Source organism: Panthera tigris, chromosome E2, assembly GCF_018350195.1.
Source record: "Panthera tigris isolate Pti1 chromosome E2, P.tigris_Pti1_mat1.1, whole genome shotgun sequence".
Lineage (NCBI taxonomy): Eukaryota > Metazoa > Chordata > Mammalia > Carnivora > Felidae > Panthera > Panthera tigris.
Window position 1 is genome coordinate 18,858,759 of NC_056674.1, and position 15,036 is coordinate 18,873,794.

The 15,036-nt window shown below is 41.1% G+C and overlaps 1 protein-coding gene across 2 annotated transcripts in view; it reads right to left on the reverse strand.

Annotated features, from left to right (window-relative positions):
* Positions 1–9,867, reverse strand: part of UBA2 (ubiquitin like modifier activating enzyme 2) — a 40,177-nt gene extending 30,310 nt beyond the window's left edge. For both annotated transcript variants that reach the window (XM_042968747.1, XM_042968746.1), the window contains exons 1-6: positions 9,675–9,867; positions 6,985–7,068; positions 5,795–5,865; positions 4,057–4,121; positions 2,787–2,887; positions 740–861 (exon numbers count right to left, since the gene is read on the reverse strand). In XM_042968747.1, the coding sequence (XP_042824681.1) occupies positions 740–861; positions 2,787–2,887; positions 4,057–4,121; positions 5,795–5,865; positions 6,985–7,068; positions 9,675–9,812 (581 nt within the window). In that variant the 5' untranslated portion in view covers positions 9,813–9,867. The remainder of the gene's footprint in view (positions 1–739; positions 862–2,786; positions 2,888–4,056; positions 4,122–5,794; positions 5,866–6,984; positions 7,069–9,674) is intronic.
* Positions 9,868–15,036: the final 5,169 nt, after the last annotated feature.

Genomic DNA, 15,036 nt, shown 5'->3' on the forward strand with positions numbered 1-15,036 from the left:
TATCATCCTTTTGTTCTTTACTATCATTTAAATCTATGCTGAGATTACATTCTCCATTTAGTTATTCATCTTTCCTCTCCTTTTCATGATGAACTCGATAAAGTATTTTTTCCCTCTTATCTCAATTATATCCTTCCTGCTAATTTCTTTGGAGTTTATCCTGTCTTTCTAAGTTGGATCCTTAGCACGTTAACGTTCATCTTTCTTCAAGTGTGTAAGCCTAGAACTTTTCTTCCAGCTGCCATATTTGATGCATCCAACTTTCACATATATTACTTTCGTTACCAGTAAAAAGTATTTTTAATTTCCATTAGTTTTTAACCAATGAATTAAAAACAGGCATGCAATGTTGACTGAATTTAATCTACCGAATATCTCCACCATATTTAAAAGAATATTCATCTAGGGGTGCCTGGGTGGAACAGTCAGTTAAGCGTCTGACTCTTGTGCGTCCGACCTTCGGCTCAGGTCACGACCTCACAGTTCATGAGTTTGAGCCCCCATATTGGACTCTATGCTACAGCACAGAGCCTGCTTAGGATTCTCTCCTTCCCTCTCTCTCTGCTTCTCTCCAGCTCGTGCTCTCTCTCTCTCTCTCAAAATAAATAAATAAGCTCTTTAAAATAAATAAGTAAATAAAAGAATATTCATCATAATCTCTCCAAGAGATTTAAATAAAAACAGCCCCATTTCCTATCATCAGTACTGAAAATATACCCAGAAATATATATACTCTTACTTGAACAAATACTTTGCCCAAACGATGCAATGAATAGGTTCTGAAGGTGTGTTACGAATTGTACAGCCAGGAAAAGTTCTCTGGGTAGGTTTGGGATGACACTCATAACACTCAGTTACACCCTGCAAAATCAGGATATGAGAAGAACATTTATCCCATGATGGTGGTTTTCCAACACTATCGAGTAATATCATCATAAACATTCATTCATCTACATTCCAACTGTATTTTGTACTGTCAAGGAAATTTTAAAATATTAGTGACTCCAAAATTCTTACTTTACAGATGAGGAACTATAACAAATATGAACCGAATCAATCACAGTCACAGCTAAGTCTAAGCCAGGATTTCTCTGACTCCTGGACCATTGAACACCACTTACAACAAGCCAAAGGAAATTACTGTACCTGAATAGCAAACACAAGAAGTTTACCTTAATCACATTAAACAAAAGAAAAATTACTAGATAGACAAACAACAGCTTTCTAACCAATTATCTGCCAAAGGTGTGGACCTCCATTATTTAAGTATTACCCATTATATTCATGTTACTTGTAATTTCCTAAAAACTAAGCAAATTAAAAGTATTAATTTCAAGAACTACCTAGATACACAGAAAATTCGTGGCTATTACCAAACCAATACTCTTCATTTTGTTGATTTAGGCTTACATCTTTTTTTTTTTTCCATTTTATTTTTTAAATTTTAGTTAGTTAACATACAGTGCAATACTGGTTTCAGGAAGAATTCAGTTAAGCTTACATTTTAACTTGCACCATAAGGAATCCTTGGAAGAAGTCTATGGTACATAAGACAATTTTTCAAAACCATCAGATGAATATTCCTCAATTGAGCAATCCTCAACCTCAGTCTTAATACATACTAATATCTTAAGATCATGTTAATAAGCAATGTCTTTACAATAATGGTTAAAGAACCAAAACTTGAGGGGAGCCTGGGTGGATCAATCTAACTTCAGCTCAGGTCATGACCTCACAGTTCCTGACTTGGAGCCCCACATCAGGCTTTCTGCTGTCAACACAGAGCCCACTCAGATCCTCTCTCTGTCCCTTCCCCACTGGCTCATGCATGCACTTTCTCTCTCTCAACAAGAAACCTAAAAAAGAACCCCAACTGGCAAATAGTGTTTTAACATAAATGGCAGCAGATACCATTTCTGGTGTCCTTTGAATAAGCTTTCTTGGGGGCAGCCATTCCTTAAATCACAGTAGAAAACAAGAGAACTACTGCTTTGACCTATGAATAGATCCTGAAGGAATCCACTGACTTAACTAAAATTTAACACACACTGACATTTACAAGAGTCTTTGTAGAATGATACTAAATAAGCTTCCAAGAGTAGTATTTATCAGCTGAAACAAATGAAGCAGAGCCACAATTTTCAACATGGGTAAACTGCCAAATAATGGACAAAAATAGCAAATTTTAAGTCGTGTAATTCCTTTTGGTTTCAAAACCTGCAAAATGATTCTTCAAATGTATCTATGTTTAATTTCCTTGAAAGAACTAGAAAACAAAAACAAACAAAAAACAACAACAAACCACAATGCTGCATTTTATAAACTGGGTTTGAGTGCACAGGTATTTATTTACTCTATTATTCTCTAGTTTTATCTAAACATTTGAAATATTTCACAAAGACACCAAAATTTTTCAAAGTACTCTTCAGATCTATGAACCTAGACTTTAGATAAAAAATAACTTTGCAGAAGGCAGTTTCATCATATATCAACTACAGCATGACATGTAGCCTCAGCTACAAAGAATTTTAAAAGGCAATTTTATTATGTTTACCAGTCTAATAATTTTAATATACAAGCTACAGAAACAAAGTAGCACAGAGTTTAAAAAAAAAAAAATCTCTGCTTATAATACTCTTTATTACTTGACACAGTATCTAGTTTTATCAGAGTACAAAAATCCCTACATCTTGGGTACTAACCAGCCCATATCATCTAAACCCAAAGTTTACTTCTTCCCTCCATAAGATCACAAATATTTGGGAAGTAAAAAAAATTTATTTTACCTTTTTGATGGTAGTTACTTGCCCAAGATAACCAGCAGTTCCACTCTCAATAAGAGGAACATCAGCTGCCAGGCACATCCTATTAACATGGTTGCGAGCAGCTGGAAGAAAAACACTAGTTAGCAGGAGGTGATGGGGGGAAAAATCAGTTACCTTTAATTAGGATGACATTTACCCAAACTAATTTTTTTTTATTTTTATATGCAATTTTCTTATAGCTATGACCAGGGTAATACAATTGTTACATAAGAGACATTCGCTAGCAAAATTCCAAATACAAGGAATTTATATGACAAATTTACTCCAAGAAAAAGCACCCTTACTATACTTTTTAAATTCCAAAGTGTCACCTTTCTATTCTATAGCTGTGCCTCCTCTATTAATCTTGGCTAAAATATTGTCTCAATGAGTTCTGAGTCCTTAACTTACTATTATTCTAATAAAATTATCAGGTAACACATGGCAATGAATGAAGAATGTGGAATATCAACTTGGAACTATAAAGGCAGTTTAAGGCAAGGGGAGTAAAGAGGAGTCTAGTAAGTCATCCTGACCCTTTCTCTGCTTTGTGTTTTTTCTTTGGTATTTCTGGCTCAAAATTGTTACAAACCACTCCACAGGTGTTGTTTTACATGTGGAACAATGACTGGCTATACAATACTTGATTATAAGAAACATCACCCCCTACTGTGAAAAGCTTAAATGGTTCAAAATGTGTACATCTAAATAGAATCCAGGCTGATATTTTATGGCACCAGCCATATCGAAAATAATTCAAGATCCATGGCATCTATGCTAACTTTGACAACCTGTTGCCACATTCTCAAAACCATGGTTTTAGGGCCCTGATTGCACTTTAGAATCACGTAGGAAATTGAAAAATTATGATATTCAGAGTCTGATTTAATTGGTCTTGGTGGGACGTAGGCATTGATATTTCGTCTCCATATATATGAAGGAAGTCACACTGTGCTTCAGTGATGGAATACTCTGAAACAAGCACACACCCACATACCAAATGTACTCACCCTCTTTAGCGTTTTAACAACTTCTATCTTCACACCTTTTGGTAGAATAGCAGAGTATATGATAGCTAAATTCCTGCCTGTTCTAGTTAAAATTACAACCAACTGGTAAACTTTAAACCTAACCTTACTTCTCTCTGGATTCGAACTACTGAGGAAATATTTAAAATACTAAAAAGTATAAACAGCCTTGTTATAGGGGAAGGAAAATACTTAGAAATTAAATGTATTAAAAATAATCTCACCTCTGTTATCCAAAGCATTCATAACCAATATAAACTGTCGAAAAAATTCCACATTATAGTCAGGGCTACAAAACAAAATAAAACAAATGTCACCAAAACAACTGGCCTTACACATGATCTTCACGTATAATACAGGGTCCTAAAAAGCGTATTAAAGTAATGGTGCAAAAATAACTGACATTAGGGAGGGGTCTCTATTATACATTTGATTTTTTCCAAATACCATAAGCAGATTTTAACGAAATTACTTCCCACCAATCCCTGTGAGTGACTAGACACCCTTTCTGGCCAGCTACCCAGGGCTCAAGAGCAGGATCTCAAACTGGCAGAAAGATGGCATGGCTTCACAGGTCCCATAGGCCCTCTCTGGGCAGCCTGGGAACATACAAAGAACACATTCCCAGGATATGCCTGGCCTCTGGCTTCACCTCACATGGTCAGGATCAGGCAGGGTTCAGGCCTCTAGGGTTCCCACTTTTAGCAGCACTGGGAAAGCAATACGGGTAAGAGAGTTATAGGGCTATGCAAAGGCTTGCAGAGCAAACAACCAGAGAATAAAAAAGGTGGAGATACACATTTCCGGAGAAAGTGTAAGACTTTCTCTAATTCCAGACCTCAAATGAGAAGTTATTATTATTTTTTTTTTTTAATTTTTTTTTTAACGTTTATTTATTTTGGGGACAGAGAGAGACAGAGCATGAACGGGGGAGGGGCAGAGAGAGAGGGAGACACAGAATCGGAAGCAGGCTCCAGGCTCTGAGCCATCAGCCCAGAGCCCGACGCGGGGCTCGAACTCACAAACCGCGAGATCGTGACCTGAGCCGAAGTCGGACGCTCAACCGACTGAGCCACCCAGGCGCCCCAGAAGTTATTATTTTTAATACCATTTACTTGTAAGCTAGACAACAGCTATACATAAAGGATAATTTAGATCCAGGATTCCTATGCCCCAACACTTCCATAGTTATATATTCACGGAGAGCAGAGAATATTTATGTACTGTGAAAACTATGACCCCTTCACAATTCCTAGTGTTATATTATAGAAGTCACAGTCAAAATAAATATTTTGGGAAGCAACCTTTGAAACTGAAGAAGACCACAGATGAAATCAATCAGAATGAGAGCAATATACTTAGAAAAGTCTGGACCTTTATATAAGGATTTTTCATAGTTTACTATATCTTTATTTAAAACAAAAATAAAGGCCCTTTATAAGTTTCTCATTAAAAAGTAACTCATTTAAAAAACTCTCATTAAAAAGTAACTCATTTAAAAAACTCTTTAAAAAGTAACTCATTTAAAGTATTAAAATATCTTACCTCTTATCTAACTCCCTGAAATCATATAAACTTAAAAAACACAACTTATTATGTGAGTACAAGCTACCACATTTTTTCTAGAAAAATTTTTTTACAAAATTATTATTTAAATTTCAGTTAGTTAACATTCAGTGTTATACTAGCTATTTAGTGACTCAACACTTACATACAATACCAGGCGCTCATCATAAGTGCCCTCCTTAATAATACCCTTCATCTATTTAACCCACCCCCACTCCACCCCCTGCACCTTCCCTCTGATAACCATCAGTTTGTTCTTTATAGTTAAGATAAAAAAAAAAAAAATTCTTAAAGAGCAGAATGACCTCAAGCTCATGTAGCTAATAAAAATACCATATACTTTGAAAGTTTAACTCACAACAAACTCAATTCTGCAACATAATAATTAGAACATACTTCATGATGCTGTCATGGTAGGCTATGATATTAGCTTTCGGGTAAAACTGCAGTACACTTTCTTTAGCAACCTGGAAAAACAAACAACACTCAATTACTAACTTGATTGCTACAACATTTCTCTCTGCATTTCAAATTTATTTATGGCAAACAATACTGTTATTTCACCTACTTACATAATATATTAAATATAAACATATAAATTTAATCTTATATTATAAACTAAAGGAATATAAAAATGTGACAAAATTTCATTAACATTAAGCTATACACATTTTAATAAAAATAACAGGAGAGCCGGCCCTTTCCCATATATACATCTACATGAACGGTAAACTTCAGCAAAAATATAAAATGCAGTAACTAGGTGTTAACCCATTCATTCATTCAACAAGTATTTAGTATCTTCTATTTACCAGGATCTGTATGAAGCATTTGGTAAGCCAAAGGGACACTAATCAGTGTAGATAAACAAAATTACAAACAATGACAAATGATACACAGAAAAAGTAGAAGTTGTGGGGTGCCTGGCTGGCTCTGTTGCAAGGAATAACATGCAACTCTTGATCTCGGGTTGTGAGTGCAAGCCCCACGTTAGATGTAGCAATTACTTAAATATATTCAAAGAATCTTAAACAAAAAAAAAAGAGTAGAAGTTGTGAGAGGAAGGTCTTAGTCTAAGAGGTTTATTCAGAGCATATCACGAGAGAAGGAAGCCAAAATTTGAAAACTGAAAAGGAGATAAGAGTGGGAGTTTGCCAAAAGCGTTGGGAGAAAAAGCAAAGCAAAAAGATGTTTTAAGACCTTGAGTCAAGATGGAACATTCAAGGAACTAAAGAAAGATCAAGGTGGCTAGAACCTCAGGGAGGTTGTCTTTTTCTAAAAGGGACAAGAGCATGGGCTGTAGGTTCTCTAGCCCTCAAATACAGGAGCAGCCCATCTGCAGGAACACAGAACAAAGCTCATCCTAAGCAAACAATCAGAAATTTAAATATGAAGGGGACACCGTTAACACGACTGAGGACAGCATAGCCTTAGAGGATCAAAACGGGAGGATGTACTCTTAAGTGCCGTCCCCTATATTCTCCCTCCCACTGAAGAGTCCCAGTTAATCTGATACCATAAAGAGAAGATCCATCAAAGTGCACAAATATAAATGAACAGAAATGGTATAAGAAAAGTAAAGTTACCTGGGCCTTTGATCTTCCAACATGTTTCTTTTGAAACAAAAACTGCCTGTTGAGGTTGCTGACGTCGATAGTATCCAGATCAATCTACAAGTGCATAAACTCCAGATAAATCACAAATTTTCTGGTATGTGTGAGCAATATCACTATCCTCAGCACCCATAACCCAAAACTTTTGCTATTTGCTACATTAGCAGAGGAAATGCTTTCCCCAGTAATACCAAAATTGTTAAACTGATAAAAATACTTTAACACATATGAAAAAAAAAATCAAGATTTAATTTCAGAGATAACTTTCTCAAAAATATTTTAGAAAGGATGCATTTTTTTAACCATCTTGGCAAATGTTTGGAAATTCCTTAGATGGCATAAAATCATAATGGGTTTATTAAAATAAATATAATTCATTTCTTTAATTACTCTTTCAAATCAAATAAATCAGATTTAACTGTGACCCGTTTTTCTTAAATGACACTTAGCAGATTTACTGAGTTTTTGTTGCTTTAGTTCAAAAGTCTTCCCCCACACACAACTCCATTTACAATTCTCACCTAAGGGCTCTGAAAGGAAACATCCACACAAGGTTGAAAAAAGTGTCACATTTTAACTTTTATCTAATTGCTGCTTAAAAATAAACACAAGAGGGGTGCCTGGGTGGCTCAGTCGGTTGGGTGTCTGACTTTGGCTCAGGTCATGATCTCACAGTTCCTGAGTTCAGTCCCACATCGAGCCCCACACTGAGCCCCACATCAAACCCCACATCAAGCTGGCTGTTGTCAGCAGGGAGCAGGCTCTGGATCCTCTGACCCCTTCTCCCTTGGTCCCTCCCGCTCTTGTTGTCTCTCAAAAGCAATAAATAAATAAATAAATAAATAAATAAATAAATAAATAAATAAATAAATAAGGGAAGAAAATAAGAATGACTAAAGACTTTCTATAAATTTATATTAAGAGTCATCAAACATTCTAATTGTGAAACATCTTAACAGCTTTGGTTATAATTTCTGAAAATCATCATATATAACCATCTAAACATTTTCTATTTGTACTTTCTAAAATTATAAAAATTAAATCAAATAGGGGCACCTGGGTGGCTGAGTTAAGCGCCACTGCCCACTTGGCCTCACTCAGGTCATGATCTCATGGTTTGTAAGTTCAAGCCCCAAGTCCAGCTCTGCGCTGACCACTCAAGAGCCTGGAGCCCGCTTTGGAATTCTGTCTCTCCCTCTCTCTCTGCTCCTCTCCCGCTCACACTCCCTCTCTCCCTCTCAAAAATAATAAACATTAAATTTTGTGATTAAATTAAATAGAAAAGGATCAGCATTTATTGTTCAGGTGCCCAATTCACTGTCTTGTCTATTACAAGACAGTTCCTTTAATTTTTTTAATGTTTATTTATTTTTGGGATAAAGAGAGCGCGTGCGTGGGGGGGGGGGGGGGAGGGGCAGACAGAGAAGGAGAGAGAATAGGAAGCAGGCTCCAGGCTCCCAGGGCTCAGCACAGAGAGACCCACCCGGGGCTCAAACCCACGGAGTTGGGAAATCATGACCTGAGCCCAAGTCACATGCCCAACAGAGTGAGCCACCCAGGCGCCCCACAAAACGGTTCTTTTAAACATGCAGCAATAGGTACCAGCTGAAGCACAATCATATTTGGATTTGTGGTACAGAACTGGATGGGAAGAATAACTTTGTAACAGCCAAAGGAAAGATGTGTAAATTCTTCCCCCGCCCCTCATTTCATAGTTCAGTCTGCCATATTTACTTTTTTTCCATTCCGTGTTTCCACTACACTTTAAGACACTTTAAGCTGACATCCAAGCTCCACGTAACATCGCCAATCTCTAAAAAGTTTACATTAATAAAAATAATTTAAAATTACAGCCAAAAATAAAAATAAAATTACAGCCACTGTACATCAATGCAAAAGTTAAAATCCTAGTATCTTCAGTGATACAAGCTAACGTATCTATGAAGATAACAATGACAGTCACACAGACTGCACCTTTGGGTGAGAGCCCCAAAGGAGTCCTGCCACTTGCTTCCTGATTCAAGGTAATTTACTAAAACCCTTCTAGATCTCACTTTTCGTCTCATCTGTTTAAAATAAAAAAGTGGGGGGCGGGGATGAAAACTGCGTCTGCAACCTTACGGCGGTAGCGCAGATTAGATGCGTTAATGCAAATTACCCGCTCAGAACATCGCCGGTCTCGGGACAAGCGCGCAGTATGTATTGGCTCCTATTACTGCCACCCTCTGCTCTGGACCAGTATTTGAGTTAAGGGAGACCTCCCAACTGAACAGTCACAACCTCCACGAGACACTGAAACAATCACCTCCTGCCTCCCCTTAAAGCTGAGGAACTGCCCTGAAGCGAAAAGACACGAGACCTCCTCCACAGCCTAGAGCCGCCACAAATTCGCGCTGCCAAGGAGGCAGGGGCGGCCGCACCGCGAGACGCCAGGAAGACCCCGGCCCGCGGCCTCTGTGGCGTCCCGAGCCGGCCAGGCGTGCAGCGAGGCCCGCTCTGGCCCCGCCGAGCAGCGCCCTCTCTGCAGGCAGCCACGACCCCGGGGTTTCCAGGCCTGCTGCCGCCCCGCCCCCTCCAACTCTGGTCCCGACCTCCGGAGCCCGAGCCCCCCGGCCCCGGCAACACGGCCCGCCATTCAGCCCGCGCGCACTCCTGGCCCTCACCAGGTCGATGTGGGAGAAGCCAGTGAGCACGAGGTTCTTGAGAAGCTCGCAGCCGATGCCGCCCGCTCCCACCACCAGCACCCGGCCCCCGGCCACGGCCTCGGCCAGCTCCCGGGGCAGTCCCCGCGACAGTGCCATGGCGGGACGACCACGAGCCGCGGCGGAGGCGGAGGCGCGAGAAATGAGCCGCGGCCGGAAGCAGGTGGGGGAAGGGCGACCCAGCTTCCGTTCATGCGCAGTGCGGCCGTCATTTGGCGCCGAGCGGGCGACGCCCGGGACCTGTGGAGCGCACCGCGTAGGTCAAGGCTCTGCTTTGCGCCAGGAGGTCTCTCTCTCTCTCTCTCTCTCTCTCTCTCTCTCTCTCTCTCTCTCTCTCTCTCTCTCTCTCTCTCTCTCTCTCTCCCTCTCTCTCCCTCCCTCTCCCTCTCCCTCTCTCTCTCTCTCTCTCTCTCTCTCTCCCTCTCCCTCTCCCCCTCTCTCTCTCCCTCTCCCTCTCCCTCTCCCTCTCCCTCTCCCTCTCTCGCACCTGCAGTGATGCTCCAGCCGGGTCGTGTTTTCACAGACGCGCGCGGAACCGCTATCCGGCTTAAGAAACCTACGGGCCACCTTTTGGCCTGGGGTTTGAATTCCCAGCCAAGGCTTACTTACAGGTTAAAAAATAGATGCCCCTGTATGTAAGGAGCTCTTACAAATTAACAAGAAAGCAGGTGTCCTTTAAACAGCAAATACAGGTCAAGAATGTGAACAGGCACTCACAAAGAAGATGAACAGTATGATCAATAAACGTATTAAAATTTAATCAAAGAAACGCAAAGCGGTGTTTAGATCATTTTCACCTATTAATCCGGAAAAAGAAAAAGTGTAACTCTCTATTGTCAAGGAATAGGAAAACAAGCACTCCCGTTACTATAGTTATGGATTGTAAAGCAAAGCTTTTCTAGAGGGTGTTAACAAAATAAACTGAGGTGTATTAAAAATTTTGTTGGGGCACCCACTTGGCTCACTTGGTTAAGGCTACGACTCCTGGCTTAGGTCATGATCTGGTGGTGGGATACAGCCCCGTAGGCAAGTCTGCGCTGAGCCTGGAGCCTGCTTGGGACACCGTCTCTCTGTCTCCGTCTCTCTCTCAAACTCTCTCAAAATAAATAAATAATCATTTTTTTCTTTTTTCTTAAATTTTATTATTTTTTTAATGTTTATTCAATTTTGAGAGAGAGAGAGAAAGACAAGAGCACTAGTGGAGGGAGGTGAGGGCACGGAGAGAGAGGGAGACATAGAATCCCACGCAGGCTCCAGGCTCTGAGCTGTCAGCACAGAGCCCAACACAGGGCTGGAATCCACAGACCTTGAGATTGTGACCTGAGCCGAAGTCAAATGCTTAACTGACTGAGCCACCCAGGCCCTCCCCCGCCCCCCGCCCTAAAGTTTATCTATTTTGAGAGATAGTGGGGGGGGGGGGCAGGGGGAGGGCAGAGAGAGTGAGTCCCAAGCTGACTGTGTGGAGCCTGTTGGGGGGCTCAGCTCGAACTCACGAAACATGAGATCATGACCTGAGCTGAAATCAAGAGTCCCGATGTTTAACCGACTGAGCCACCCAGACGCCCCAGTAAATAAACATTAAAAAATTTTTTTGTTGACTTGAGCAAAATTTGATTTGAATTGGGCAGCATTCTACCTGGCAGATAGAAAGAAACTCTGAGGAACTGTACAAAATGAAAGATTTTGATGGCTATAAAGGAGAAGGAGCAAGGAAGTTATACAAAAGTGGGTTGGTTATTGGAAGGTTACCTTTCCTTTAGGTGATCTATCAGACATATTACCTAACTAATGCTGATCAGGCAATTCCTGATTGACTGGTTTAAGATTTCATTTCTGGGAGAGCCAGAACTATAATTAAGTCTCTGCTTGGTGACATGAGGTTTAGCATAAGCAACTCCATTTTGGGCTTATTGCCCCCCCCCTTTTTTTTTTTTTTTTTTTTAAGCAAGGGTAATTTGGAAATATGATTAAAAAAATCCTGGGGCACCTGGGTGGCTCTGTCGGTTAAGCGGCTGACTTCAGCTCAGGTCATGATCTCGCGGTCCATGAGTTCGAGCCCCACATCGGGCTCTGTGCTGACAGCTCAGAGCCTGGAGCCTGTTCCAGATTCTGTGTCTCCCTCTCTCTCTGACCCTCCCCCATTCATGCTCTGTCTCAAAAATAAATAAACGTTTAAAAAAAAATTAAAAAAAAATCCTCACAATGTTAAATAAAAAAGATACAAAGTCACGTATGAATAAATTTTGTAAACACAAAAATATATTTAAAAACCGGGAAGAAAACCACAGTTAATATTTTTATGTATCTGTGTTTCATGGAATTGTGTGTAATTTAATTTCTTCTTTAAACCTTTCTGTATTTCCCAAATGCTCATTTCCTTAAAGAAAATGTTAATTCTAAAATCAGAAAAAAATTATTATCCCAACCACTAAAAAGAAAGGATAATTATGTAATGTGATAGAGGTGCTGGTAAAAAAGACACAACAGGCCCAAAATGTAGTCACTTGTGCTAAGGAGCAAGCTAGCAAACCAAGAGTTAATACCTACCCTAATTGCAGTTTCAGCCTTCCCCAGGAGTGGAATTTTAAACCAATCAGTCTGCGATTTCCTGGTGAACACTAGTGATACAATCTGACCCTGGTAAGGGAAGGTAACTTTGCCTGAAATAATCTATTTTGTAAGTTCCTGTCCCACAGTCCTTCTGCCTGTAAAAACCTTGCATCTTGAAGAATTCAGAACTCCTTTCCACTTGCTAGATAGATGGGATGCTGTCAGACTCATGAATCTTTGAATAAAGCCAGTTAGATCTTCAAATTCACTCGACTGAATTTTGTTTTTCAACATGCTAAATATTGCTACAAGAACAATCATATTACAATATATAAATGTATGAAATTAACACATTGCACACTTTATAAAAATAAATGTTGTAAATGTTTATTTTTGAGAGAGCATGAGTGGGGAGGGGTAGAGGAGGGGGGATGGAGGATCTGAAGCGGGCTCTGTGCTGACAGCAGACAGCCTGATGTGGGGCTCAAACCTATGAACTGGGAGATCGTGACCCAAGCCGAAGTCGGAGGCCTAACCAATAGAACAACCCAGGCACCCCACGCATTGCACACTTTAAATTTACGCAATGTTATATGTCAAATATATTCAGTAAAAAATAACCATTAGAAGAGAAAGGATAAAGATAGAAAACATAGGAAAATGCTTTTGACTTCTGTGGTCTTTCTCATAAACTGTTGGCTCACCAACCACACACCAAGCTGGTCTATGAGGAATACTCAGGCTGCTGCCCTGATGCAAGAGTGCAGGAAGTGCCAGAGTGCTCAACCAGAGTGGGGGGCACAATGGACTGCTGATGTTCCTTCCCAACACAGGGCTGGCTTATCGAAAGACCCCTTCCTCGCAGTTAAACCTACAGGAGGCCCTCCCCAGGATGCTGATCTTACATCTCCCTCTAGACATTCAGTGAATGGGAATCACCTTCCTTGGCTTCTCTCCTGCCTCCCTTGTCTTCCCTTGGCTGGCCTGGGCTGAGTATCTTAATTCTGAGGGCCTTTGCTTTTCTTTGTGGATTTGTGTGAGTGTAAGTATAAAATGTAAAATAATTGCTCACCTTAAAAAATTCAAATTAGGACACAAGTGCAGGAAATGAAAGTCCCACCCATACCCACTCCTACTCCCCAGGACCTTTGATGGCCTTTGCCCTTCTTTCTATTTATTTTCTTAATGTTTATTTATTTTTGATAGAGAGACCATGTGCCAATGGGGGAGAGGCAAAGAGAGAGGGAGACAAAGAATCCGAAGCAGGCTCCAGGCTCCAAGCTGTCAGCACAGAGCCCGATGCGGGGCTCAAACTCACAATCTGTGAGATCATGACCTGAGCTGAAGTCGGATGCTTAACCAACTGAGCTACCCAGGTGCCCCCTTCCTTTTTTTTTTTTTTTAAGTCATCTCTCGATCTTGAACTCATGACCCCGAGATCAAGACTCGCATGCTCCCCCAACTGAGCCAGACACACACTCCAGGCCTTTGTCTTAATTGATCTATGTCTCCTTCACTTATTTGTTCTTATTTATTTAACTCATCTCTTCACCCAATGTGGGGCTCAAATTCATGACCTCAAGAGTCATGTGCTCTGTCTGAGCCAGCCAGGTGCCCCTGCAGTTTTACATTTAAATGGGTTCACAATGGGGTGCCTGGGTGAGGCACCTGGGTGGTTAAGCTTCTGACTTCACCTCAGGTCATGATCTCGAGTTTGAGCCCTGTGTCAGGCTCTGTGCTGACAGCTCAGAGCCTGGAGCCTGCTTCGGATTCTGTGTCTCCCTCTCTCTCTGCCCCTCCCCCGCTTGTGCTCGGTCTCTCTCCCTCAAAATTAAACGTTAAAGAAATAAATAAATGGGTTCACACTGGACTTATTTTCGCATATCTTGTTTCTCTAACAATATATAACAACCCTACCCTTTTCCGCTAAGCTTTGCCTGATAACTTCCCGTAACTACTTCCATGCACCCCACGTCTTTCGTCTTCAGCTGAAGATTATATTTGAGGTAATGGCTTGGGCCATTTCGGGGAGTTATTCAGTTTTGCCGAGTATCTTCCGTCTATATAGGAGGTACATATACTTCTGTTTTTCTACTGTCAATCTGATTTTTCTTACAGGGGGCCTCAGCCAACTACCTAGAAGGGCAAAGAGAAAATTATTTTTCCTCCCCTATGTACCTCACTGACCAGCAAGTTGTTTGTATACAGTCAGCCACTTTCCCTCAGGGGCCCCGGGAGGCAGGATCAGGTGGTGTCCTCAGCGGTCACACACTGCCCAGGAGGACCTTACCTCAAGAGAATCTGGACCTAATATATTGTTTACCAGAGTAGCAAATCAAATTGTTTATACCAGTTTCCTCATCTACGTAGGCAAATAGCAAGTCTGCACATAGCTGGGGGAGTGTTTTCATACTGCTGCCGAAGGGTAGCAGAATGGAAGGGTTGATAACATAAAAACTGAAAGGAGAAAGGGGAAATTGGAAAAGCGGACTCCAGGAAGGAGGGGCCATGTCCAGAATCGAGAGAAAGGGCCCCCGTGCTGTGATGCTGCAGGGGGAGAAGGTAGGCATGGGTGAGGCTGGGGATCGTCAGGTGGGAGAAAGAGGGGCAGGTCTCAATAGCCAGTGTCACAGGGTGGGAATCTCAGGAAGCTGGAGCAGATCAAGAGGCTTGATCTGTCAGCATGCAGGGACGGCAGCGGAGTGCACTGAAGTGCGGTGGCAGCACTTAAGAGGCCGACCAGGGCTCCGGGCTCCCCAGCTGGTAGTGCAGG